Source organism: Trachypithecus francoisi, unplaced genomic scaffold, assembly GCF_009764315.1.
Source record: "Trachypithecus francoisi isolate TF-2019V2 unplaced genomic scaffold, Tfra_2.0 Lachesis_group2, whole genome shotgun sequence".
NCBI lineage: Eukaryota > Metazoa > Chordata > Mammalia > Primates > Cercopithecidae > Trachypithecus > Trachypithecus francoisi.
Genome location: NW_022681465.1, coordinates 6,259,246 through 6,286,600, shown reverse-complemented (window position 1 = coordinate 6,286,600; position 27,355 = coordinate 6,259,246). Strand labels below are relative to the sequence as shown.

The 27,355-nt window shown below is 47.4% G+C and overlaps 1 protein-coding gene across 1 annotated transcript in view; it reads right to left on the bottom strand.

Moving 5' to 3' along the window:
- The window catches only part of UBE2QL1 (ubiquitin conjugating enzyme E2 Q family like 1), a 37,619-nt gene extending 26,130 nt beyond the window's left edge, over positions 1-11,489 (bottom strand). Inside the window, exon 1 of the mRNA XM_033178763.1 lies at positions 10,517-11,489. Coding sequence (XP_033034654.1) covers positions 10,517-11,305 — 789 coding nt within the window. The 5' untranslated portion in view covers positions 11,306-11,489. The remainder of the gene's footprint in view (positions 1-10,516) is intronic.
- Between the last annotated feature and the right edge of the window lie 15,866 nt (positions 11,490-27,355).

The following is a 27,355-nucleotide window of genomic DNA, read 5'->3' as shown; positions in this document are numbered from 1 at the left end:
GCTTGTATGAGTTCTCTAAGACAATGATATTTCATAGTGTAGATTATAAAAGAGATCAAAGGAAGTCAGCAGGGCTCTGGAGGGGTGGGGTCGCAGCCCCCAGTCTCTGCATCTCTCCTGCATTAATTTTAGGCATTGTTCACATTGGATGAAGGCACTTCCCCTGGAGGACCCTAACCCGCTACTGTGGACAAGGCTCCTGGCTTTGCTGTGCTCTTCTTTCCCATCCAACCTGGAGGAGGAAGGCTCCCCTCCCAGGGGCGCTGCCAGACACAGGCAGCTGTGCGCTGCAGGAGAGGGCTCGGATAAAGAACAGCCTCCTTGCACAAAGCAGGTTAAATACATTATGATTCATTTAGCATTTTGATGACTCTTAAAAAATCACCTTTTAAATGCTTCTAATACTCAACTAGGTACAGTTAATTTAAGCTTCTAACTCACTCAATTCTGGTGAAGTTTCCACTATAATATTTTTATTTTTCCTTGGCTGAGAAGCAGAGTAGTGTATGTCACTAATCATGTAGGACTCCAGCACAAATTAATCCTTGCAGCAATTGATCTTTACTTGGCACATACATTTGGATGGGAAAAGTGTCTCCATTTTCACTAACTTTCAACTGCAATTCAGCACTTCCTATAATTAGGATTGAAAGTTAAGAAACCACAGCAGTATTAGCAATGCCTTGGCTTTGTCACCAATAGACGAATGTTTAAAAATTGCATTACAGTTGTGATACTGTTGTAGTTATTTTGAAATGTCATTGACGTTCATTACTGTCAGATTAGGAGAGTTGTTAGAGCTGCCTCTAGATCTTAATATTCCTGACAGACATCTTATGGGAAGCAACATGGGCATCCAATCTGACACGAGGCAATCACGCTAATACATACGTATCTATCTGTAAGGCAAAAGTAATTGGCTTAATAATTTTGTGCACAAAATGTCCAAATTCATAAAATACTAATCACAGCTTTTTATTAGAACCAAAACATAGTAAGTTTGGTAACTCCATATTCTGATATTTGGAAATGTCTGATCTTCAAGATCAAAAACTGAAAAGTACCCTTAAAATATTTTTCTGGAAATTTTCCCTTCAATTCCCAAGTGAGCTGAGGACAATTCAACTTTACGTGTAACTGATCCTTTACCAGGCAGTATTTCCTCAGCTCCTACATCAAAGAACTCAGTGAAACACCTTGAGAATGCCTGCCAAATACTGTGATGAAGCATCAGTATTTATTTTGAGAAATTATTTTAAGGTAACCATTTCTTCAATCTGAGTGATTTTACCGATGTAACAATTACGTTCAGAAAGCGTTTCTTTCTTGAGCTATTTTCAGAATCTCTAAAATGCCTTTCCCTGTCGTATACAGAATAAATAAAGCTGTAATAATTATCTTTCTCCTATGGTTGGAAGCAATCAACACATTCATCCATTTTGCGCAATCAATACAAGGAGCTTATGATGAATCTGGGCCGATACATTTGTCCAACGTTGCTGATAATTCCGCACCACGTGTCAGACTTCATGGATGCACCACCCGTCCTCTCGTGGACTGATTCTGAGTATTGTAGGAAAACCACACACCGTGGAACTGCATAGGCTCTCCTAACAACCATATGTACAATGAGGAACAATAATACTACACGTGGGGCCGGGCGCGGTGGCTCAAGCCTGTAATCCCAGCACTTTGGGAGGCCGAGACGGGCGGATCACGAGGTCAGAAGATCGAGACCATCCTGGCTAACATGGTGAAACCCCGTCTCTACTAAAAATACAAAAAAACTAGCCGGGCGACGTGGCGGGCGCCTGTAGTCCCAGCTACTCGGGAGGCTGAGGCAGGAGAATGGCGTGAACCCGGGAGGCGGAGCTTGCAGTGAGCTGAGATCCGGCCACTGCACTCCAGCCTGGGCGGCAGAGCGAGACTCCGTCTCAAAAAAAAAAAAAAAAAAAATACTACACGTGGTACTTGGTTGGGGTGGCTTCTACTTGCCAACTAGACACCTCCTCAGAACCAGGTGGCTCTGGCACTGGACTGGTTGCCTGGTGGCAGCTCAGCTCTGTGCATGATTCAACCTCAGCAAGCCTCAGTTTCTTCCTCTGTAAAATGGGAATAACAACAGCACCCACCTCATAGGCTGCTACAAGGATTTAATCAAGTCATTCACATAAAGTATTCTGCACAGCAGCTGACTCACTGCAAGCTCTTACGTTGCATCGCAAGAAGGGGCAAAACGAAGAGGATGGGGAGTCTGCTCAGGGAAACAGATCCTGTGGCAAACATTTATTTGGCACATACAAGGTGTTGGACATTTAGCAAAGAGAAGGGGCAATACAGCTGTAATTATGTAAACTGGCAGGATAAGCACAGAAATGAACTTTTTCTAGACAATGCAGAGCTTCCTCCTTCGCAGTTCAGAGGAGGAAGTCATCGCTTTTATTGAAGGAGTGGTTGAGGAGCTGTTTGCAGAGAAGTTAGGGGCATCTGGGCAGGGTTTTTAAGGATGGCCAGGGACTCCCCTGGTGAACATAGGCAAGAGGGCTTCCAGGCAGGAGAGGCTGGTGGAAGAGGAGCCTCAGTGGGGGCTGTGGTGGATGGAGGAATGCCATCATGGCTGTACAGTGCTAGGAAACTTGAGCTCTATTTCGTAAGGTTCATAACAAGATGCAATAAAGCTAGGTCTGCATTTTAGAGGAGCCATGCAGGTGGCATCAGGGAGGATGGACAGGGACAGAGAGACTGGATGTGGGCACTACAGGAATCCAAGCAGGTGACAGGCACCCATGAGGCAGGAGCACAGGGCTGGAGAGGAAGAGAGCTGGCGAGGAGAGCCTAGCACTGGAGAACAAGAACAGAAGAGGCTTGGTGAGTGCGGCTCCCTGACTATGCCCAGACCTGCTGGCCAGGTAAGGGCAAGGTCAGGTAGCTTCTTCCGGCTTCTGCAGACCTACCCTCATCTCCCAATCCTTTGCCACCTGATTGGTCCCAAATCTGCTCTCCCAGTCTTGTGTCCTTGGTCCTCCCACTGAGCTGGTTTCCTCCTAGCCTAGCCGTGTGGGATTAGCAGGCCTGGGAAAGGACCAGGGGAGTATCGCAGACGTTACACAGAATGGGGAAGGGTCATCACAGGAATGCCAACGGCAATGTCACTACAGTGCTCATGAATGAATGAATGATGTGTGTAACCATGAAAAAATAACTGAACAATTAAACCTTAGCTTAGCTTGCCGACTTACCGAGTAGGAAAGTGTAGACATTACTGGAAACGTTTCTGCCATTACTACAACTTCTTGGTCAGTGTGGGGGTATGCCTGGCCTTTCCGTTTATCAGCAATGAAACCATATTCCAAAAAACATTGAGTGACTAATGCCCCATGTTAATGTCGATCACTCTTAAGTAGAGTGTTCTCTCTAAGAACATCAGTCAGAATTTCTGAAGACCCTGTTGACCCAGGAACCCACTGTGCCCATGTCCCCACTACACACCCAGGCCACTGTCTATTGTCAGATCCATGAACATTTCCTAACTATTAACAAAAAGATATGCGTGAAGCCACTTGGCGTGTCAAAAGCAAATGTGAAGGGTTTTGTCTTCTCCCCATTAGAGGGTATATTCCCTGAGGTAGGCACTTGATATGTATCTGATCCACCAACGACGCCTAGGAAGTTCCTGCATGACGGGAGGCACTCGATTCCCGCGCTGTATTCATTAGTCAGCCACGGCTCTGGAGGGTCCGCGCACACCACCCTCCGCAGCTGCGTCTCATCGAGGGTGGAGTGAATCATCCCTACATTTTCTTTTTCAGGGTTTACACTCCCTCATAGTCTACACAAGCAGTCCAGGAAGGAAGGCTGGCTTTAGCATGGCCTCGGTACAGAAGTCAGGCTTTGAAGGCGCTGAGTCAGCGTTGACCTAGGACAGGGAGTCTGATCCAGGTGGGGTGGGGTGGTTGGGGGGATTAATTATCACCACTTCTGAAGCTCTGGGCTGTGGTTACTGGTGGGTGAGGCTGTGTCTGCCAGATGGGTGGAGAGGGAGGAGGTGGACCATGGCCAGCATCAGGCAGCTTTTCCAATCCGGGCTGCCCATGAGAGTCATGAGGAGCTCTTCAGACCAGCCTCTGCCAAGGCCTGATCCTAGACCACAAAGACTGAGCCTTTGAGGGGACAGCCCCAGTACTGAAATAATGTGCACACTCCTCAGGGCATCTCATGTGCTGCCAGGGTTGGGAACCACTGGCAGAGAAGAAAGAAGAAAGGACGAACACCTGTGGCCAGCCATCCTCTCCCCTCCTGACTACAACATCAACACATCTGGGGCAGCAACCACCTCTGATTCCAGGAGCTCCGAAATGTGGCTCAAAAATCCCGCCACAAGTGTCTGTTTTGTTTCCTTAACTATAAAAGTCATTTCTGCTGGTGCCTTATCTGCCTCTGACATGGTACTAGTGAGGCTGCCTTCCTTCTAAGCCTGGGTGTGGAACAGTCTCTTCCCGGCGATGAGAAGGGAGACACTGGCCAGGTTGTGGGCGTCAGGCTTTCATTCGGGCTTCAGCTCAGTGTCCACATGGGCACATTCCACTAAGAAACAGCCATGAACCTACAATGTCCTTACAGAGAAAACCAAATCTCCCCCATCGCTTAAGGGAAATCAGAAAAGTACACGAAAATACACTACACCCTCTTCCTGCAAGTTCAGATTCTCAAAGTCTCATTGGTGAAGCAAAAGTGGCTTCTACCAGGAGCTGCCCCGCGCGCCCTGGGCTGAGCTGCCGGAGCTCTCCAAGTGGGTGTGGGGCTATTTTTAGGATGCAGTCCTGCCTGTGTCCTCCTGCCTGCCCTACTTGATAGAAGAACAAGTAGCTATTTTTTCCTCTGAACAGTCCAGCATATCGATACCTCAAGCTGCAGAGTCATCGGTGGTGGCAATAATCTCCGTCCCCTGTACACAGCGCAGGGCACAACACAGTGACTCATAAGCACGCTTCCAAAAATCCACGTCTCCCTGGACAAATCAGATGGCACTACCCACCCCTGTCAGTCACTATTTTTGCTCTAGGTTGTTCTAGCTTCCCTCTGGGTGTGCAGCCATTTCTCTGCTCAAAGCTGCGGGCAACATTCTCCATCCAGTGCCTCCCTCCGTGTGGCTGCATCTATTGCTCTCAAACTAGCACAGCAGCTGCAGAAACAAGATGAGCAACTGGTTAAGAAATTCCTGTTTGGTTTCGTTATGCGCTGAACTGTTTCTCCTCCAATCTCCAACGTACACGGTGAACCCCTAACCCACAGTACCTCAGAGTGTGACCTTATTTGGAAACAGGATTTTTAAGAGGTAATTAAGTTAAAGTCAGGTCAGGAGGATGGGCCCTAATCCAATCTGACTGTGTTCTTACACAAAGAGGAGATTAGGACACAGACACACACAGAAGGAAGGTTGTGTGAGGACACAGGGAGGACACAGCATCTACAAGCCAAGCAGGCAGGACCCAGGAGAAACGAGCCCTGCTGACACATTGATCTTGGACTTCCAGGTCCTCTGTTATGGCAGCCCCGGCAACCTAATACAGAGCCTTTAAACATTTTGTGTGTTGTATGGCTGGCCGAGGTAGCTCACGCCTCTAATCCCAATGCTCTGGGAGGCCGAGGTGGGAGGACTGCTTGAGCCCAGGAATTTGAGACCAGCCTGGGCAACATAGTGAGATCCCCATCTCTACAAAAAATAAACAGAATTAACTGGGCATGGTGGCGTGGCGTGCACCTGCAGTCCCAGCTACTTGGGAGGCTGAGATGGGAGGACTGCTTGAACCCAGGAATTAAAGCTTACAGTGAGCTATGATCATGCCACTGCACTCCAGCCTGGGGGATAGAGGGGACCCTGTCTCAAAAAAAAAAAATCTCTGTTATAGCAGGTTAGAAGCCCACAGGTTTCAGGAGCCCAAAGGGCTGTTCATCTTTGTCACTCTTTCTGATGAGACTGCTAGTTTTACAGTCATAAGTAAAGTGCTATTTCTAGGCCTAGTATTTTGGAAGATGGGCTTTATGTATGTCTCTGTGTGTGTGTGCACGTCTATGTGCACTTGTGCTTCCCAGTCACACCATAGTGTAGCCCCCTTTCAGACCTAAGGTGGATTTTAGTGACATCACTGCATATCATTTCACAAAGCTGAGCTGCAGAGCCCTTTACTCTTTCATTACACTGGGACAAGTTTCCTTTATTAAAAAACATGCAGAAACCATCAGGCAAACAGAACTTGCCCTGAAATTGCTTGCCAATTTTAAATTCAAACAGTAAGACTGGAGGATGTTTTAGTCCTGATGTTCTGTGGATCTTCTGCGGATGGCTGGCTGAGCAGCTCTGCTCTGTGGACAGAAAGGATTATCACAATGGTCACGGTTAATAAACGCCTGTCTGGAAACAGCAAGGTGCTTGGATGGCGCCTGGCCTGACTGCCATTTCCAACAGCTTTTACTCATCCTGATGAGATTTCAGAGCCTTGCCACTCATGAGCTGTTGTGAGAGCATGCAACTGTATAAACGCCACCTGACTCTGTGGAGTGCGGTTTCCTCACCTGTACAACCACCACCAAAAGAGCAGAACCAGGGAGGTTCAAACATCCTCAAACATCCTCCATTCTCTGCTGGCCCAGAGTATGGCACAAGCAAGCAGGAAATGCTTCCTGCTGCTGCTGCTGCAGTTATCATTATCAACACCGTGTGCATGCCGAATTGTATGGTTGGCCCCGAGGGCCAGGAGAGGAGTGAGGAATTGTCACTCAATTGCCATTTGGTTCCCTGCCCCTGGCGATGCCTAATTAACTAAAAAGGGGACACTCAGGAGGTGAGCTGCAGTGAAAGCAGGGCTCTGAGTCAGTGCACCGTCAACCAGCTTTTGGGGACCCTGCTGCTCACACAACTGCAAGAACAAGGTCCCTGTCCAGTCACGGCATCGTCCCACGCTCCAAGCCTGGAATGGAAGCCAGTAAACTCTGGCACTCTTCACGGCCAGCATCCCCCGATGCTGATGCTACTTTGTCTAGGTTTACAGAGTCCGAAAATGCAGTTTTTGTAGGTTAAGCTATGTCCTAGATGCAAGCACTGTGCTGGGATTACAGGCTACTTTCATTTCAAAACCAACATCTTCCAGTTTTTGAATGTCAAAAATCTTACAATGGAGCTGTGGGTTGTATTCTTTTGGTTCAGTAACTAATAAAGGATGCAAATAATTATCTAAAAGTATACTTTTAACATTTTCACCAGTTCATTCTAAAAGTGCAGAGCTTTAAAATCCAATTATAAAAAATGAAGAGTTACCTAAAAATGCCTCTAGTTAAAAGAGGGTTTAGTAATAATACAAAGGGGGAAGACATGTATATCATTATTTCTACATAGAATATATCATATGGGAAATTTATATATTAATTTAAGACAAACACAATTCATATAGCAACACGCAAGAGATTTTGGTAACACAGGCCAGAGAGCCAGTTAAAAGCCTCACAAAATGACTGAATTTATCACATGATGTGATAAACCTAAGCTTTTAATTGTACACAAAATTGTTAAGCAGATATTTTTATGTTACACACAAAACTCTTAAAATTGTTTTACGATTTCTCTAGAAGTACAGAAACAGCATATCCTCAATTCAGAAAGTTCAGCTGAGCAGTGAATGTTTTCCTCTATGAAAGAAGCAAACCAGCCTTTTCTAACTCTGTAGCTTACGAAAATGAATCCTAAAAAAGAAATCCCGACAAGTATCAGAACATAACTGGAATATAACGACTCTCCCTTTTAAAGTAATTATCGGTTTGGTAGCTGTCCCAGTTCTCCTTGAATACCTAATCAGGTATTTTGATTGCTTTCCCAAAGCATATTACCTCTAACTGAGGAAATAATTTGGTAACTACCAGATGTGCTCTGAACAACCAGTAGGTAGTGAATTTGCAAAAGCACGGAAAGAGATAATCAACCTCAGGTGACCTGAAACACCGTCAGAATCCGTTTGTGGACGGAATCCTAAAACATTAATGACTATTCATTTCTTCCTTTCTTTCATTGCATTTTGAATATTTTATGCATGCCACACATTACTCTCTCTTAGACAGCTGTATGTTGGAAGCAGCATGAAAAAATGCAGAGAAATTGAACCGGCACTTTAAAAAGTGTTGAGTTTTTGCCTCTATTTTAGATGTGGAATAGACAATATAATACCATATGCTAGGTGGAGGGCAATGGGTTCAATTAGGATTTTATTAAACTAAGAAATGAAAAAGTTGATAATTACTTTCAATAATGAAATCTCTCACTTGTAAATTGTACGTGAGAATCTCAATTTTAAATACAGAGAAAAGGAAATATACTTACAAGGAAGGACCCGTGTATTGATATACTGCCAATTGGCATATGGGCACCAAAGGAACTACCACAACTCAGAGCATTCATGTAAAAATGGGAAGCATTTAATTTCCTAAGGTTCCTCTCTCTCTTAAAAAAAATTCCCCATTTCTCATTTCAAACCTTTATTTTCTTTCATCTTTCAAACTATAGGCAGTGGTCCAGTTCCTCTCTAAGATCTCTTCCAAGTCTTAAACGTTAGGACTCTGTGATCCCAGAAGGGAATACATTCCTCTTCCCCTGATCCCAATGTCATCTTCACTGTGAAGAATGAAAAACAGTAACAGACTGTTCCAAAGAATTCTGATTAGCAATGATTCAAGAAGCAAATAACCAAGGCATTTCTGCAAAGAATTCTTCCACATCATTTGTATAAATCCTACTTGAAAAATAAAACTGAGATCGCCTACCCCCCATGCTTGCATTCTATCACGTGAACCTCTCATCAGACTCAATATTTAACTGCAGGATGGAAAATAAACCTCTGATATTAAAGCACTAAGCCTCCCTCAGCTGAAGATGTTTTTCTAGAGTTGTTACATCCACACTATTTCTAACTCAGGAAATATGTGGAACCTAAACCTTAGAAAAGAGAGCCTGGCAGGATGGGTCAGGAATTACCTGACCTTCTCTGCTGGAGTTAGGATGCTATTTGTTTGGAATCCCAGGGGTTCCAGCTTTAGTGAAATTGGCAGAACAAGCATTATCTGATTAGTATGAAACAGCCTGCAGTGAAAGGGATAGACACACAGGCCAGGCAGGGAAGAAGCCATGGCTTCTGATAGGCCGCCTGTAGGAAGATCAAGCCGAGGTCATTCGGGGTCTTTTAAAGAAAACAATGATTTTTCATAAATCTAAAAGATGTCCACATAGCAGTGTAATGTTCTTAAGTAATGCTTAATATTGATTCAGGAAAACACCAGAGAACTCAACCGCAGGCGACAGCATATAATTCGAGCAGATAACACCATCACGCACTCACCCTGCTCTCAAGTACTTTGGGGTTTGTTGGCGTAAAGCTGCCATCTGATGCAATAGGTGAGAAGGCTCAGAACTGTTTGGCCCTCATATTGGCATTTCGTTAAAATCTTTAGCTCTGATAAAGGGTTTTAACTGCTTGGGGCAGTGGGGTGAGGGGATGAGGAAAAAGAAGCAGGTCTCTCCCGTCCCGGTCTGGTCTCGGTCTCTGCCGATCTCTCTGGTCTCTCTAGCTTGCTCCTAACGGGTTCGGGGAAGGAAGGGGGTGCTCTGAGGGAAGAACAGGCATTGCTGTGACGGGGTCTGGTCTTGTCCCTTAAGGGAATGCCCAAACCACACCTCTGCCTCTCTAGAGTGAGCTCCCAAGAGCAAAATTTTCACCTTTCCAGGAGAGAGGCAGCCCAGAAGAAGGCAGGGGTGGGGATTTACAAGCAGGCAGCTGTTCCTCCCCAGGGCACCCACCTGCAGACCTCCCACCCGAGCCTTCTGCGGAACCGCGTGTGTGTGTGTGTGTGTGTGTGTGTGTGTGTGTGTGTGTAGGGGGTGTTGGGGGTGGGTGGGAGATCAGCTGGGTTGGACACTTAAATCCTGAGGTCCAGGAAAAGTTCTCACCTTCATAGAGATTATAGGGACAGGAGATAGAGGAGCAGACAAGGGAGGGGCAAGAAAAGGGAGATGGAGGGGAAAGAAGAGTAGGGGAGCCAGGGAAGATGGAGAAGGAAAAAATGGAAAAGGAATGGGGGTGGGAATAGATGCGGGGACAGAGAAAGGGTTGAGGGGAGAAAGAGTCCAGGAGGAAAGGGAGAGGACGGTATGGGAGAGGGAGGCTAAGGAAGAGGAGTGGGAGAGAATTATGGAGGTATGAGGAGAGAACGAGCAAGCTAGAGAGACCAGAGAGATCGGCAGAGACCGAGACCAGACCGGGACGGGAGAGACGGGACAGAAAGCAGGGGCAGGAAGAAAACGCTCAGGAGGCGCTCGGAGCATCCCCGTGGGGCGCTGGTGTAGACAGAGCCGGGAGCTAGATGGCCGGAGGGGCCGACGCAGGCCCTCATCGCGGGGCCCGGGCGCCCGGCGGCGCTGCAGACCCGATTGCCGCCCCGCGCCCCCAGCCCCGCCGCTCTAGCGCGCGCGCCTTACCTGGCCCTTGACCAGGCTGGCTGCGAACTGGCGCATGACGGCCTCCACGGTGTAGGCGCTGGACCAGCCGCGCGGCGTGAGCAGCTCCATGCAGATGGCGCCGCCGTCCAACACGTAGCCGTTCTCCAGGCGCGGGCTGAGCACCCGCATGAAGGGCGGCGAGAAGGGGAAGTTGTCGGGGAAGGTGAGATTGAGCAGAATGAACTCGGTGTTGGTTTCCTTCATGTCCTGCCACAGCACCGAGTCCTTGTCCACCTGGTGCAGCTTCACGTTCCAGTCGAACAGGCTCTCGTCCACCAGCTCCACGGAGATGAAGCGGTCGCTAAGGCGCGCGATGTCCTGCAGCTCCTTCATGAGCCGCCGGCTGCGCACCTGCGTGCAGTGCTGCTGGCGCGCCGCAGGGACCAGGCTGCCGCCCGCCGCCGCCGCCACCGCCGGGCCCGGCCCCGCCCTGGCGCCCGCCGCCCTCTCGCGGGGGCCCCCGGCCCCCGCCGCCGACGCTGCTGCCGCAGCCGCCGGCGCCTTGTCGCGCGGGGCCAGCTCCGCTGCGCGCTTGCCCTTGCCCTTGCCGGGCCCCGGGCTGGCGTCGCCCGCGCCCCCGGGGTGCTGCTGCTGCTGCTGGGGCTGCTGCTGCTGCTGTTGCTTGTGCCCGCCGCTCTTGGCGCCGCCCTTGCCGCGCAGAGACGCGCTCTGCTGGCCGCCGCCGCGGTGGTTGTGGTGGTGCTTGGGGTCCTCGGTGTCCCGGTTATGCAGGCGGATAAGCCCGATCTTCCGCAGCAGCGTGGCCATTTTAGGCTCGGCGCCGGCTGCGGGCTCTCGTCGGCTCCTCCCCCGGAGCCGGCGAGCCCGGGCGCGGGGCGGCGGCGGCGGGCAACCGCTCAGCGGGGCGAGGCAAGGGCCACCCCAGGCGCCGGCGGCCGTGGCGCAGCGGAGCAGGCAGCACGCGCGCTCGCCGGTTGCGGCGTCGCCGCTGTCATATGACGGGGCCTGCTCCGGCCGCCCGGGGAGGGGAGGCGTGGAGGGGACGCGGCGCGGGCGGGGGTCCCCGGGCCGGTCCCTGGGCACAGCCCCCAGAGTCCCGGCGTCTGCTGTCCTTTGTGCGCGGCGGTGGCCGCGCTGGCCCCGAGTCCGAACGCCGCGCCGGGGCGCGCAAAGCCGCCGGCAGTGCCGTGAGGCAGCGAGTGGCCGTGGGCTCGCGCCTGGCGCTCCTGCGGGCCGTGCCGCGCTGGCGGCTACCGCGGGGCCCGGGCTGCTGCCGCTCGCGTCGCCGCCGCCGCTGCGGCTGCTGACATTGCAGAGGCTGCTGCTCCGTCTGAGCAGAGCGCGGCGCGGAGGGGGCGGCCCTGCTGGCCGGGAGGGGGGGAGCGGGGCGGAGCCGCCGGCTTGCCTGTGCCGAGCCGCCCCCGCCGCCTGCTCCCGCGGCGACACGCGCGCGGCCGCTGGGGGGAGACCGCGGTGCGCGCCGGGCCGCCCGGGCTAGGGGCTGCGCGGGTCGCAGGCCGAGCCGGGGGAGCCGGGCGGGGGCTGGGCACGGAGTGTGAGCCTGGCGCTCTCGCGGGGGTCTCAGGCACGGGACCCTCCTGCCCGGATCTCGGGTCGCCGCGGCCCCCAGCCCGAGCTTCAGACCCCATTTAACCCCGTTAGCGCGATCTGGGGAAGGGTGGGAGGCAGCCTATAGATGCCTTCGGATCGGAAGGAGCCTGGGGTTTCGGCACAGCTCGGGGCCGTCGGGGGCCGCTTTCTTAAGGACCGATCCAAGAATCAGGGCCGGGGAGTGTGAGGGCCGGGGAGTATGATGTCCGGAGCGTGCCCGCCGCGATCCCCGAAGAGAAGCCCCCTGAGTCACGACTTTGTTTCCCCGATTCACCCCTCCTCGCCGACCCCGCTCCCCTTCCGCCCGCCGCGCCGAAGGCCCCCGCATTCCCAAGAGGGGTCCCAGGAGGAAGGGCCCGCGGAGCGCTGCTTAGTGACTCGTTTCTGAAGGCTGCGGAGAAGCGCGCCCAGAGCGGGCAGTCGGGGCTCAGGGGCAGTGCCAGCGGCACAGGATCAGTCCGCCTTCCACTGGGATGCTCGCATCCCCGCCTCCCTTCCTTTCTTGAACCCATTAAACTCACTCTCCCTCTGGCGAAATTTCAAGCAAAAACCAAGTTTAGATCCCCAGAAACTGGAGGACTGGGAACCCCGAAGCTTCCACGTTTGCAGGAAGCATCCTGCTCTGCACTGTGTGGTGTGTGTGTGCGAGTGTGGTGTGTGTGCTTGTGGTGTGGGGTGTGTGTAAGTGTGGTGTGTGTGTGGTATGTATGAGTGTGGTGTGATGTGTGTGAGTGGTGTGTGTGGGTGTGTGTGGTGTGTGTGAGGGTGGTGTGTGACAGTAGTTTGTGGTGTATGTGTGAGTGTATTGTGTATAATTGTGGTGTATAGTGTGTGTGGTGTGTGGTTGTGTGAGCATGGTGTGTGGTATGTGTGAATGGTGTGTGGTGTGTGGTGTGTGTGGTGTTTGCATGGTGTGTGTGAGCATGGTGTATGAGTGTGTCGTGTGTGTGAATATTTGATGTGTGTGTGGGGTGTGTGTGGTGTGTGTGTGTGCATGTGTGTGCTTGTGTGTGGTGTCTGTGTGATGTGTGTGTGTGATGCATGTGACTGTGTGGTGTGTGGTGTGAGTGTGGTGTGTGAGTGTGTGATGTGTGTGTGGTGTGTGTGAGTGTGTGATGTGTGTGTGGTGCATGTGACTGTGTGATGTGTGTGGTGTGAGTGTGGTGTGTGTGAGTGCGTGGTGTGTGTAGTGTGAGTGTGTGGTGTGTGTGTAGTGTGTGTGTGATGTGTGTGGTGTGTGTGTGGTGTTTGTGATTGTGATATGTGTGTGTGATGCATGTGACTGTGTGATGTGTGTGGTGTGAGTGTGGTGTGTGTGAGTGTGTAATATGTGTGTGGTGTGTGGTGTGTGATGTGTGTGTGGTGTGTGTAGTGTGAGTGTGTGGTGTGTGTAGTGTGTGTTGTGTGTGTGTGATGTGTGTGGTGTGTGTGTGGTGTGTAGTGTGTGTTGTGTGTGTGTGATGTGTGTGGTGTGTGTGTGGTGTTTGAGTGTGATTGTGTGTGATGTGTGTGTGATGCATGTGACTGTGTGATGTGTGTGGCATGTGTGAGTGGTGTGTGTGTGTAATATGTGTGTGGTGTGTGTGTGTGATATGTGTGTGGTGTGTGTAGTGTGAGTGTGTGGTGTGTGTAGTGTGTGTGGTGTGTGTGTGGTGTGTAGTGTGTGTGTGGTGTGTGTGTGATATGTGTGTGGTGTGTGTGTGGTGTGTGTGAGTGTGTGGTGTGTGTGTGATGCGTGTGTGTGATGCGTGTGGTGTGTGTGTGGTGTCTGTGGGATGTGTGTGTGGTGTGTGTGGGATGTGTAGTGTGTGTGGTGTGTGTGTGGTGTGTGTGTGGTGTGTGTGAGGTGTGTGTGGGATGTGTGTGTGTTGTGTGAGTGTGTGGTGTGTGTAGTGTGTGTGAGTGTGTGGTGTGTGTGACTGGTGTGTGTGTGGGATGTGTGTGTGTTGTGTGAGTGTGTGGTGTGTGTAGTGTGTGTGAGTGTGTGGTGTGTGTGACTGGTGTGTGTGTGGGATGTGTGTGTGTTGTGTGTGTGGTGTGTTTAGTGTGTGTGAGTGTGTGTGAGTGTGTGGTGTGTGTGTGTGTGTGTGGTGTGTGCGTGTGGCCGAGCTGTCCAGTGGTGAGGCTACAGTGATGGTGAAGTACAGAAGAGATGACCCCGGAAGCTTACAGGGTTTATGATTGTAAACCTGGCTGCTGCTGCTGCTGCTGCTGCTGGTTTGGCTTTGAACTTGAGGAGCGTCCGAGTTCTCCAGGAAAGCCTTCCATTCTGGGCGCCGTTATGGTGACTTCTTGTTTTTAACTTCTTTCACCATTTTTACCTTTTCTACATTATTAGAAATTTTGACTGAAAAATAATTCTTCTGGCCACTGTGGAGACAGTTTCAGGCCTGAAGGGTCTGGGGTGGGGTGATTTAGGGTTGTCTGCAGTTGACAGCGTGAGCTAACAGAGCAGGGGTGCCTGCACGCCTGGGTCCTCGAGAGGCGACCGGCAGACGGGTGCGTCTGCGGAGGCCTGGGTGCCTGTGCTCTCAGGTGGGTGCCATGGCCGTGGGAATCTCAGCTGCGACGGGGAGGGCCTATTTGCCCTGGTTTTATGGTTGGTATTTTTGGTTTGTTTTGAGACCCTGCTCTATCCAGCCCTGTTTTGTGTGTGTGTGTGTGTGTTTGTTTGTTTTATTTATTTATTTTTGAGATAAGGCGAGAAGGAGGATGACAGTGTCTCTCTGTAAAGTCTTGTGAGCTCATCTAACATGAGGGACGGGGCAGGACGGCAGGCGCTACATGTTTTATTTAACTTCCACAGAGGCCCTCTCAGGTTTCATCTGACCCCTTTCATTGGTGTAGAAACGGAGTCTCAGGGAGGCCCAGCCACTTCCCCAGCTCAGCTACGTGCTGGGAAGCCCAGCTGGGGTCAACACCCAGCGGGGACCCCCTGTGCCAGCTCCGTGCTTCTCTACCTGATGCCCCACGCCGGCTGCATTGCTGGGTCTCAGATACAGGTGCGGTCTCCGTCCTGCCCCAGGAGGTGAGAAAGCGTCTCCTGGGCGTTATTGTACGGTTGTCAGAACCGGCTGACCTGGGCTGAGACTTCAGCAACTCTTTGTAGCAGTGACAGCAACAGATCCCACTTGAAGCAGAGACGTCATCAGATGTGGTTTGGGAATGGGTTAGCTGAAATTGCAGGTGGCTCTATGTGAGGCCTCTGTTTCTAGATGGAGTTATTGTTAGGGAGATCAAATACCTTATTGTCTGGTTGTAGATTTTTTTTTGAAAGTGGAAGGATCACAATTAATACTGATGCTGGGTCTGGGATCGTGCCTGTAATCCTAGCACTTTGGGAGGCCAAGGTGGACAGATGACTTGAAGTCAGGAGTTTGAGACCAGCCTGGCCAACATGGTGAAACCCCATCTCTACCAAAAATTACAAAAATTACCCAAGTGTGGCGGTACACACCTGTAATCCCATCTACTTGGGGGGCTGAGGCAGGAGAATCACTTGAACCCAGGAGGTGGAGGCTGCAGTGAGCTGAGATTGGGCCACTGCACTCCAGCCTGGGTGACAGAGCAAGATCCTGTCTCAAAAAAAAAAAAAAGAAAAAAGAAAAAAGAAAAAAAGAAAAAAACTTTTGCTGAGACAAGAGGCCAAGCCAGAACAGAGTGGCATGGAGATGATCATCACCTCCCTTGCTCCTGTCCCTCACACTTAGAGCACCTTGGATCAACTCTTAAAAAGGCTGAAGCCAAATGTTAAAGATTGGAAACAACCTAAATTTACAAAAGAGGGGAAGTGTTAAGTAAATCACACTGAATCAATTTAGAATATATTTTGCAGCAAGAACGTTATAGTTATCAAGATTATATCGCAAAATGGAAATATTCATAATCTACATAATAATTTGAAGTGAGAAAGTAGAGTGTAAAATTATATCCACACGGCAGCTGCAACTACATAGAACTATGCACAGGAAAAAGACTAGAAGGAGAAATTTTGAATGGTGTTATCACTATTATCTCATTAGTACAGGTAGAACATCTCAGTTTAGTCCTTCCTCAGTTCTCCAGCCCATGGATCCAAACATTTCCTTCAGTGGCAGGATGGTCAGGTCAGGGGTGGGCAGAAGGGTGTGTGTGGTTTGTAAACCCCCCTCCTTCTCCCATCCAAGAAGATTCTAGAAAGTTCTTTACCCCTGGCATGAACGGATATTTACATAGCCCAGCAGTGTATAGAGCTTACATTGTGTTTTAGTTATTCCAGTTTGATTTTCAAATATTCTAAAATGGAATGTATACCAGTAAAAATGAAAAAAAAAATTGTTACCGAATGTTGTCATTTTATTGAAGATTAGACTTATAATATTGAGACAGTTGAATTAAGTGCATTTATCATAGTTACATAAAATAATTTCTAAGAACAACTGTGGGTATCTAGCTCCTGCTATGTTCTCGAGTATTGAGGGGTGGGGAAGGGGAGTGGTTAGGGAATCTGCAGACAGCCTACACCAGTCTAGCATGAAGGGAAGAAAGAAAGGGAGAGAGGGATGCTGGTCATCACAAGAGGCCCATCATCGGGGAATGAGTCCTATCTGCCAATGACTCCTCCATGAGCATTCACCCAGTGGTCCCAGGTGCCGCTGTCTCCAGTTGCACCTTTTCTGAAGATATGAAGAGCTGCGGTTTGCCCATTTATTGCCTGTCTCAAAAACTGCCTCCCAGTTTTTCAGTTGGTCCTATTTCCTCATGAGCCCCAATCTCCTAAAGTCACCAAGACATTGCCTGAAAATACTTGCCCTAAATGTGTACAGGTTATTTACTCTCCTGAACTAAGGTGTTAAGATCACTGCCAAAATTAAAAAAAACACACACACACTTTCTGCTAAAATAATTCACTGCAAGGGAGCATAGTGTAGGTCTGTGATATTACAGCTCACATGTCCTTTTATGCCCTTCTCTTCCCATCACCAAGCCTGGCACTTACATATCTTGAGCACCATCCCGAGCACTTTACATATGTGGACCCGTTAAATCTTTGTGACAACCCTATTAAGTAGGTACTGTGCTTATCCTTACTTTATAGATGAGTAAACTGAAGCAGGGAGAAATTAAGCAACTGGCTCAAAATAATGCAGTGAACAGTCAGTGGAGCCCGGATTCAGACCCAGCTTTGGCTCCAGACAGAGCTTGTAGCCACTGCTCCAAGAGCACTCACTGCATGCAGTCGCTGTAGAGACAGCAATGAAGAGATCCTAGCCTCCTGCAGCTGGGGTGCTAGGGAGGATGCCTTTCTCATCCTCTAATCACTCTGCAGCAAATGGCTCCAGATGCTGAAGGAAAGAGCTTGGAGATGTCAAGGAATGCCTCAGGCTTACCTCTGCATTTGCTGAAGACACATGATGGGCACACAATTTTTGTTGTTGAATTGAAAACCCAACACAATCTTTATTTCACAACACAGACATCTGATGTCCCAGCAGTGAGTCTTGCCCAGAGTCACACAGAAGGTTGTGAGAGAGGAAGCTGGGTCCCTGGTCCTGATACCTTCTCCAAGGTTATTCTCATGGCCACAGTGCACAGGCTGCTGGGCCTCTATGGGGGGAAGGGCAGAAGGGAAGGAAGAGAGGAAGGTGAAGCGGGCCTGAAAAGGGGAAAAGGTGGCAGGGCAGGAGGTCAGGCAAGTGCTGCAACCTGACATGGGTGGTGAGGACTTCTGTCATGCTTGTCATCCTCTGGCACCATTGGCACACCCTTCCTGTGCTTGCAGAATTTCTCTCCTGAGACAGATTGTATTTTCCAAAGATGGCCACGCTGACTTTGATTGCACTCCTCTCGTGGAAGGCTGGGCTCTGTGTTCTGTGGCATTGAATCTGAGTAGTGGCTCAGACTGCTCTGACCAGTGTGGGGACACACAGAAGCCATGTGACTTCCAAGACTAGGTCATCATAGGATACTGCTTTCCTCAGCTTTCTCTCAGGGTGTTTCCAGGGAGACCCAGACACCATGTTGAGAGGAAGCTCAAACCACATGGAGTGGCTGTATGTGTGAGTTTTCCAGTTATCAGCCCAGTTGAAGTCTTTGCAGACAGCCAGCAGCACCCACCAGACATGTGAGTGAGTGGGTCTTCTGATGATTCTGGACCCCAGTCTTTGAGTCTCACATCTGAGGTCCCAGTCATTATAGAGCAGAAACAATTCGTTCTCACTATGCCCTGACTGAATTCCTCACCTACAGATACTGAGAGAGATCAAAAAGAATATTGCAGATTTAGATCAGGCAAGAGAAAGAAATAAAGAGCACACAAATAGGAAGAGAGGCAGTCAAACTATCCCTGTTTGCAGATGACATGATTCTATATCTAGAAAACCCCATAATCTTGGCCGAAAATCTCCTTCAGCTGATTAAACAACTTCAGTAAAGTTTTAGGATACAAAATCAATGTACAAAAATCACTAGCATTCCTATACACCAACCACCATCAAGCCAAGTGCCAAATCAGGAATGCAATCCCGTTCACAATTACCACAAAAAGAATGAAATGCCTAGGAATATAGCTAACCAAGAAGTGAAAGATCTCTACAATGAGAATGACAAAACGCTGCTCAAAGAAATCAGAAATAACACAAACAAATGAAAAAAATCCCATATTCATGGATAGGAAGAACCAATATCATTAAAATGGTCATACTGCTCAAAGCAATGTACAGATTCAATGCTATTTGTATCAAACTACCAATGACATTCTTTACAGAACAAGAAAAAACTATTTTGATATTCATATGGAACCAAAAAAGAGCCTGAATAGCCAAGGCAATCCTAAGCAAAACGAACAGAGGTGGAAGTATCACATTACCTGACTTCAAACTATACTACAGGGCTACAATATGACTTCAAACTATACTACAGGGCTACAATATGACTTCAAACTATACTACAGGGCTACAATATGACTTCAAACTATACTACAGGGCTACAATATGACTTCAAACTATACTACAGGGCTACAATGTGGTACTGGTACAAAAAACGGACACATAGATCAATAGAACAGAACTGAGAGTCCAGACATAAGGCTGTACACCTATGGCCATAGGATCTTCAACAAAGCTGACAAAAACAAGTCAGGGGGAAATGGCTCCCTATTTAATAAATGGTGCTGGGATAACAGGCTAGCCACATGCAGAAGATTGAAACTGTACCCTTTTCTTACAGCATGTACAAAAGTTAACTCAAGATGGCTTAAAGACTTAAATGTAAAACCAAAACTATAAAAACCTTGGAACTTAACCTAGGCAATGCCATTCTGGACATAGGAAAATTAAGAACTTCTGCAGAACAAAAGAAACTATCAATAGAGTAAATAGACAACCTACAGAATGGGAGAAAATACATGCAAACTGTTTCTCTGACAAAGGTCTAATATTCAGCATCAATAAGGAACTTAAACAAATCCACAAGAGATAAACAACCTCTTTAAAAAGTGGGCAAAAGACATGAACAAACACTTTTCAAAAGAAAACATAGACGCAGCCAACAGGCATATGAGAAGCTCAACATTGCTGATCATTACCGAACTGCAAATCAAAACCACAATCAGATACCATCTCACACCAGTCAGAATGGCTATTAGTAAAAAGTCAAAAAATAACAGATGTTGGCTAGGTTGTGGAGAAAAAGGAACACTTATACACTACTGGTGGGAGTGTAAATTAGTTCAACCATTGTGGAAAGCAGTATGGTGATTCCTCAAAGAGCTAAAAACAGAACTACCATTCGACCCAGCAATCCCATTACTGGAGATATATCCAGAGGAATATAAATAATTCTACCATAAAGACATGCATGCAAATGTTCATTGCAGCACTATTCACAATATAGCAAAGACATAGAATCAACCTAAGATGCCCATCTATGACAGATTGGATGAAGAAAATATACATATACACCAAGGAATACTATGCAGCCATAACAAAGAATGAAATCACGTCTTTTGCAGGAACATGGATGGAGCTGGAGGCCGTTATCCTGAGTAAACTAACACAGGAACAGAAAACCAAATACCGCATGTTCTCACTTTTAAGTGGGAGCTAAAGGGTGAGAACAGATGGACACAAAGAAGGGAACAGCAGTCATTGGGGCCTATTGGAGGGTGGAGGGTGGGAGGAGGGAGAGGATCAGAAAAAATAACTATGGGGTACTAGGCTTATGTTACGGTTTGGCTGTTTCCCCGCCCAAATCTCAACTTAAATTGTACCTCTCAGAATTCCCACGTGTTGTGGAGGAACCCGGGGGAGATAATTGAATCATGGGGGTCGGTCTTTTCTGTGCTATTCTTGTGATAGTGATTAAGTCTCACGAGATCTGATGGGTTTATCAGGGCTTTCTGCTTTTGCTTCTTCCTAATTTTTCTCTTGCTGGCGCCATGTAAGAAGTGCCTTTCACCTCCCACAGTGATTCTGAGACCTCCCCAGCCATGTGGAACTATAAGTCCAATTAAACCTGTTTTTCTCCCCTATCTCGGGTATGTCTTTATCAGCAGCGTGTAAATGGACTAATACAGCTTAGTACCTGGATGATGAAATAATCTGCACAACAAATCCGTGTGACACAAGTTTACCTATATAACAAAGCTGAACATGTTCCCCTGAACCAGAAATAAAAGTTATAAACATTTAAAAAATATACTGCTGATTTAGGCCATTATATTTTGGGGTAATCTGCAATACAGCAATAGGTAACCAACACAGCTTATCATAATCCTTGCTTCCTTGAAGCCAGAAACTTGCTTTCTCAGACTCACTTGCAGCCAGGCACAGGCGTGTGACGTGGTTTCAGTCCATCAGACACCCCTGAACAGAACTGTAGGCTGAAAAAGGGAAGCCTAAGGAGAGATCCTTCTTGTGAGTAGGTGGGGAGCCAAGCCAGCTAAGGTTCCCATGGGACTTTCGAGCCCAGCGTCACTGGTTCTGTCTAGAGTGCTTGTACCTGGCTAAAGCTGGTGTCTTCCCTGGGGTGGTTCAGTGTTATAATCTTAATTATACCACTCAGATTTTAGGAGTGTCATTCTAGGCTGTGTAGCTTCCTAGCTAAATTCTTGACCCTCCTAGAGGTTCTTCAAGTGACATCTCTACATTCCTTTTGGTCGCACTGGGTTGAACTCTGTTGTTTGTAAGCAAGGACTCTGACTTACACACCTGCAAGCCAGTTTAGACTGCCCTTGCTGGAAATAGTGCCTGACAAAGAGTTCACACTCCAGACGTTTTTTTGTTGTTGTTGCTATTTACTGTTCAGTGTGCCCTAACTCATGGACCTTCCTGCTCCTCTTACTGTCTCAAAGTCTTCACTTCAGTGACCATCCCAGTTTGCTGTTTTCCATACAGACCTAACTCAGGATGGCAAGTAGATTTTATCTCTTCACCAAATTGGGTCAATTAGTGGAAGCTGCTAGTAGAGAAACGCTGTGTTAAGAATTGGTGTTGGCTTAGAGGAGAGTGTGGTCATCGATGAAGAATGTCTGCTCTAAGTGCAGGGGGCGGGATTTGGCGTTTGGAATACCTTGCTGTCTTTGACTTAACTTCAAGGAGTCTGGGACAAAATAATTTAGTGAAACTAATTCACATAAAAATTTAAGGCCGGGCGCGGTGGCTCAAGCCTGTAATTCCAGCACTTTGGGAGGCCGAGACGGGCGGATCACGAAGGTCAGGAGATCAAGACCATCCTGGCTAACACGGTGAAACCCCGTCTCTACTAAAAAATACAAAAAAAAAAAAAAAAAAACTAGCTGGGCGAGGTGGCGGGCGCCTGTAGTCCCAGCTACTCAGGAGGCTGAGGCAGGAGAATGGTGTAAACCCAGGAGGCGGAGCTTGCAGTGAGCTGAAATCCGGCCACTGCACTCCAGCCTGGGCGACAGAGCGAGACTCCGTCTCAAAAAAAAAAAAAAAAAAAAAAAAAAAATTTAAATAACATGTAGTTCCCTAGGAGCATTTATATTTTAAAACAATACACTTTGTATGAGTTAGAGCACTGGTTCTTTAACAGAAAGCCATCCGGAGGATCAAGTCAGAAGTTTCTCTTCTATGGAATATGACACTCAGTTAACTCATGGCTTCCATGGTGGCTCCAGCTGCTGCCTTTTCCATATTCTGGAAGTGACTGTAACTGAGTGACCTGGAAGTTACACACACAACCTTTACTCATATCCTATTCCACAGTACTTCCAAGGGGCCCGGGAAATGTAGTCTTCAGCTAGATAGTGTGTGTCCAGATTAGATCCATTAGAAATAAACAGGGACACATGGACACTGGGGACCGGTTAGGAGTCTTTACTACATGCACTTTCCTAAGTGGATCATAACAGCTCAATTCTGGAGAGTGAAACTATAAAGTCAAGGATTTCAGATACTGCATGGATGCATGTGATCTTTATTAGGCTTTTCCTCTAGCCTGAACCTGGGTAATCATCTACTCTGCCTTTCTGATTGGGACACAGGTTCCCGCCCATATAAATTAACACCATCTTGCAATTCTTTGGGGGTATAAGCTATTTTCTCTTGGGTTACACATGGCATTTGTCCCCTTAGGGTGTGCTGGGCTCTGGTTTGGTGGGCATGAGAGGTACTAGGTGAGTGTTGAGGAGAAACAGTGTTCCCTTGCAAGGCAGCTTCCAGGTAAGAGTAGCATGAAGGCTTCAGGCAAAGGGAGGCCAGTCTCCCAGCCAGGTCAAGAGAAATGACTTCTATGGGTGAGGGAGGCAAAGCGTGTGAGGGGTGTAGGTTCTCACAGGTTTCTGAGTCAACTCAAATGGACTCATTTCAGTTTTCAGGGTCAGATTTATTTCCAGTCCATGCTCTGACTCTCACATGGGAGGTTTGGCACAACTGCGAATTCAACGCATCTTGTAATTCTGCAACCTCAACAGCCAAATATTTGGACTGATTTTCAGCAGTATCAGTTCTTCAGCTAGAAGAGCTTTGGTAATCTTTTAGGGCTTTCATGGAGTGTTTCACCTCTTCTGACTCTTTTTAATTATTTATTGGCTCTCGTGTGGTTGCAAGATGACTTCCATACATCAACAATTACAGCTGTTCTTCCCGTGTACCTTTTAAAAAATAAATAATTTTTTTAAAATTGACAAAAATAATTTCTCTGACTCTTGTTGAGGTTTTCAACCTTGGAGCTTGTCCTTTCCATGGCAGTCAGAAGCAGCCCAATCCCCACCCATCCTTGCTACCATAATGGTCAAGTTCAGCAGCGACTTACTCCCCCAGAGCTTTCCTTTCCCTGTGTCCTTTGCCTCAGGCAACCACAGCCGGAGATAATTGTGGAATTGTCATGCTATGACTTTACACTAACTACTGTTTTTCCCATTTTCCACTGACTCCAACCCCATTACTGAGTTCAGGGTCAAAGTCGATTAATAACCTCAATCTTTAAACCCACTTCTGGCACAGAGCCCTAAGTCAATATGCTAAGTGTTTCAATGGAAGGGTTGTTGTTGTTGTTGTTTTTAAGAGACAGGGTTGGCTGGGCACAGTGACTCATGCCCGTAATCCCATCACTTTGGGAGGCCAAGGCGGGTGGATCATTTGAGGTCAGGAGTTTGAGACCAGCATGGCCAACATGGTGAAACCCCATTTCTACTAAAAGAAAAAGTAAAAAAATTAGCCGGGCGTGGTGGCACATGCCTGTAATCTCAGCTACTAGGGAGGCTGAGGCAGCAGAATTGCTTGAACCAGGGAGGCAGAGGTTGCAGTGAGCCGAGATCGCACCATTGCACTCCAGCCTGGGCGACAGAGTGAGTTTCACCTGTTCTCACTCTTTTTAATTTCAAAAAAAATTTTTTTTTTTTAAAAAGAGAGAGAAGGTCTTGCTTTCTTTTCCAGACTGGAGTGCAGTAGTGCCATCATAGCTCATTACCGCCTGGGCTCAAACAATCCTCCTGCCTCAGCCTCCTGAATAGCTGGAACTACAGCCTCAAGCCACCATGCTCAGCTAATAGAAAACATTCAATTCAGATAATTGGTTATAAAGATGTGGAAATGTTCAAGGAACAGAAGGAGAAATGAGGCATTAGCCTAAGGCTTTGGAGCATGAGCTTACTCCTGGAGTTCTGCTGCTTTGGTACTAGCATGGCTGCAGAGATGTTGTCAACATGAACTGCTCAAATCCACAGTGGCTTCATCTCCACGGTCATGGCAGCAGCTGCTAGGAGCTGGCGTAACATCACAACTCGTTTGTGAATTTATGACCTCCAAATGTCCATTGTTCAAATCCAACACACTGGGTTTGTAGACTGCCTGGAACCGTCTTCGTGAAACTCTCTGAACAATTCCTCTTGGCCTATACTGTACTTAGCTTTTGCAGCAGAGAAGGAACCTGAGATGGCTTTTGTAATTATGGAGTATAGATTTTCTCTGGCAGTTGAAGGAATTCTTGAGTGGTGAAATGAGTCATGCATTCCTTTCTGAAGAAGAAACTGCTTGGTCCTAAAGAGATTTCCAGAGATAATAATCTAATTTTTCCTGTCCCTTTCATCTTTGCTTGAGGCAAAGGCAGTTACTTTCTGGTTGTGTGGAAGTATAAAATGACAGCTGATATTGCATGTCAAGGTAGTGTCTCTATTCAATGCTACCTTAAATATTAGGTCTAAATATAGGTCCAAATATAGTATTCTGAGAAAGAAAAAGTCAATTCTGCTTCCTGACATGGCTGTGGGGTGGTGAGTGAAATAGTATAATTAGTCGAAATTGAGAACATGTATTATATTTATAGTAAGCATTTTTAAAGCATTAGAATGTAATGAAATCTTTTGAATCTTTTTGCCAGCAGTTTATGACAGTAAAAGCCTTCTTGCACCCATGTCAACCTAGAAAAATACAATTAGGCTGGGTGCAGTGGCTCACGCCTGCAATCCCAGCACTTTGGGAGGCCAAGACAGGCAGATCACTTGAGGCCAGTTCAAGACCAGCCTGGCCAACATGATGAAACCCCATCTCTACTAAAAATACAAAAAATTAACCAGGCGTGGTGGCATACACCCATAGTCTCAGTTACTTGGGAGGCTGAGGCAAGAGAATTGCTTGAACATGGTAGGTGGCGGTTGCAGTGAATTGAGATTGCATCACTGCACTCCATCATGGGCAACAGAGTGAGACTCCATCTCAAAAAGAAAAAAAGATAGTATCTGATTTTAAAAACTATTTTAAATAGAGAGTTAATTTACATACAGTGAAGTATACACATCTTAGTTGTACAACTCAGTGGGTTTTGAAAAATGGTTCTCACCTGTGTAATTTACCCCAATTAAGGCATGGGATATTTCCATCACTCTAGAAAGTTCCCCCATGTTCCTTTCTGGTCATGCTCACCCCACCCCTCCATCAGAGGCACCCTCTGTTTTGATTTCTCTCATCAAAAACTAATTTTGCTTATTTCTGAACTTTGCATAAATGGAATGATACAGTACATACTCTTATATCTGGCTTCTATTAATCCATATATAATCTCATGGGGAGATTGGCCCATGCTGTTGCATAGGTCAGTAATTTGTTTTTATTGGCCAGTAGTATTTATTGTATAGATATTCCACCATCTGTTTATCCATCCTCCTTTTGGAAAGCATTTGGGTTGCTTTGCTTCTGACCATTGTGTAAATAGATGAACAATGAACAATTGTGTGCAAGTCTTTGTAGACACTTATTTTCATCTGTCTTGGGTAAATGCCAAAGAGTGGACTTACTGCATCAAAGGCTAGGTATATGTTTAAATCTATAAGAAACTCCCCAACTCTTTCCTAAGCTGGCTGCACCATTTTACATTCCCACCTGTAAAACTTAGAAAATGAGAAAAAGAACCACCAGTGGACCTGGAATTGGGAGAAATCCCTGAAAGACAACGGTAGATAGAAGCAGATGGGCAGACAGGGTAGCCCGGAATATCCACAGCAGGTGTGTCCTGCCACAGAACTTGGAGCTATTCCAGAGGAAGCAGGAATGAAGAGCAGGGCACGGACCACAGATCCTCATCATAGTGAACCTGGCTGTGCCAGCAGGAGGCGGCACTGGGAGTAGCATCCGGGCTCAGAGCAAAAGCTGCATGCATCCAAGGGACCCCACAGGATAAGCTGGGAGCTGGTCTCCTTGATGACAAGTACCAGTTCCTTCCTTCTGGAAGTGTGCACCTCATTCTCAATCAAACATCTGATGAAAAGCAACCTTAAGCAAAGAATTAACACCCGAGGAAACAAAGTTAAAAGAATGAGAGAGAGAGACAGAGAGAGAGAGAGACTATCATACAATGACTATCTTCAAGAGAGATGTGAGATAAATGTAGTCTCTCTCAGTGCATAGATTTCTGAATTCATTCTTACTGAGTGATAGAATATGTGCGTAAATAAATTAGTCCAGGAATGGATATTTAGATGGAAAATCTTGCGCCCTAATCAAAGCAATCCCCACTGGTGATACCGCCTTTCCAGAAACATATTTGTGAAGCTTTTCTCGTGCGGATCCAGGTGCTACAGATGGGGAGGAAGAACATTTCAGGCAGCTGGCTCTGGCAAAGTCCCACATTGCTTTGAGAGATATGACTGCACAGACAGTCAGGCAATACGTGGAAGAGAAACCACTACTGATTGGTCCCCACGGTGGAATGAGTCGTGACTGCAGCAAAGATCATGACGATGACGCATCTGCCCTGAGCTCAGAATCCCTGACATGGGGCTCAGGGAAGGGTTTTATCATTAGCGTGTGAGATACATTCATCCACAGGAGAGCCCCGGCACAGACTTCTTTCAAATGCAAGGAACAGGCTGGGGTTAGAAAAGAATAAATGATATTTTAGCTTAATTTAGGTTGTTTACTGGGAAAAAAAAAGATAGGAAAAACTTAATGTGTCAAACATGATAGTAATTTCAATGGAATGCCGAGTAATAACTAAGGTGTGTGCTCTCCCATGCCATCATGGCTTTAGGATCTGATACCATTCTGAAGTGCAAGAGTATTAATTTAGCTGAAAGAAAGCTAGGTATAGGGGATGGGAGACACCGCTAATTAGGGACTCCAGATATTTATTTTAGGGTCGGTGATATTTTGGTCTGTGTTGTCTCTATACCCATATTTGTGTTTCACTTTGTCTTTTGTTTAAAATGTACATTTTGATTATAACTATTTCTGCAAAAAGTGATGTGTTTTGGAGGCATGAGATATGTGGGTGGGCTTTCACACACAGAGACACGATCACAAGAAAAATCTA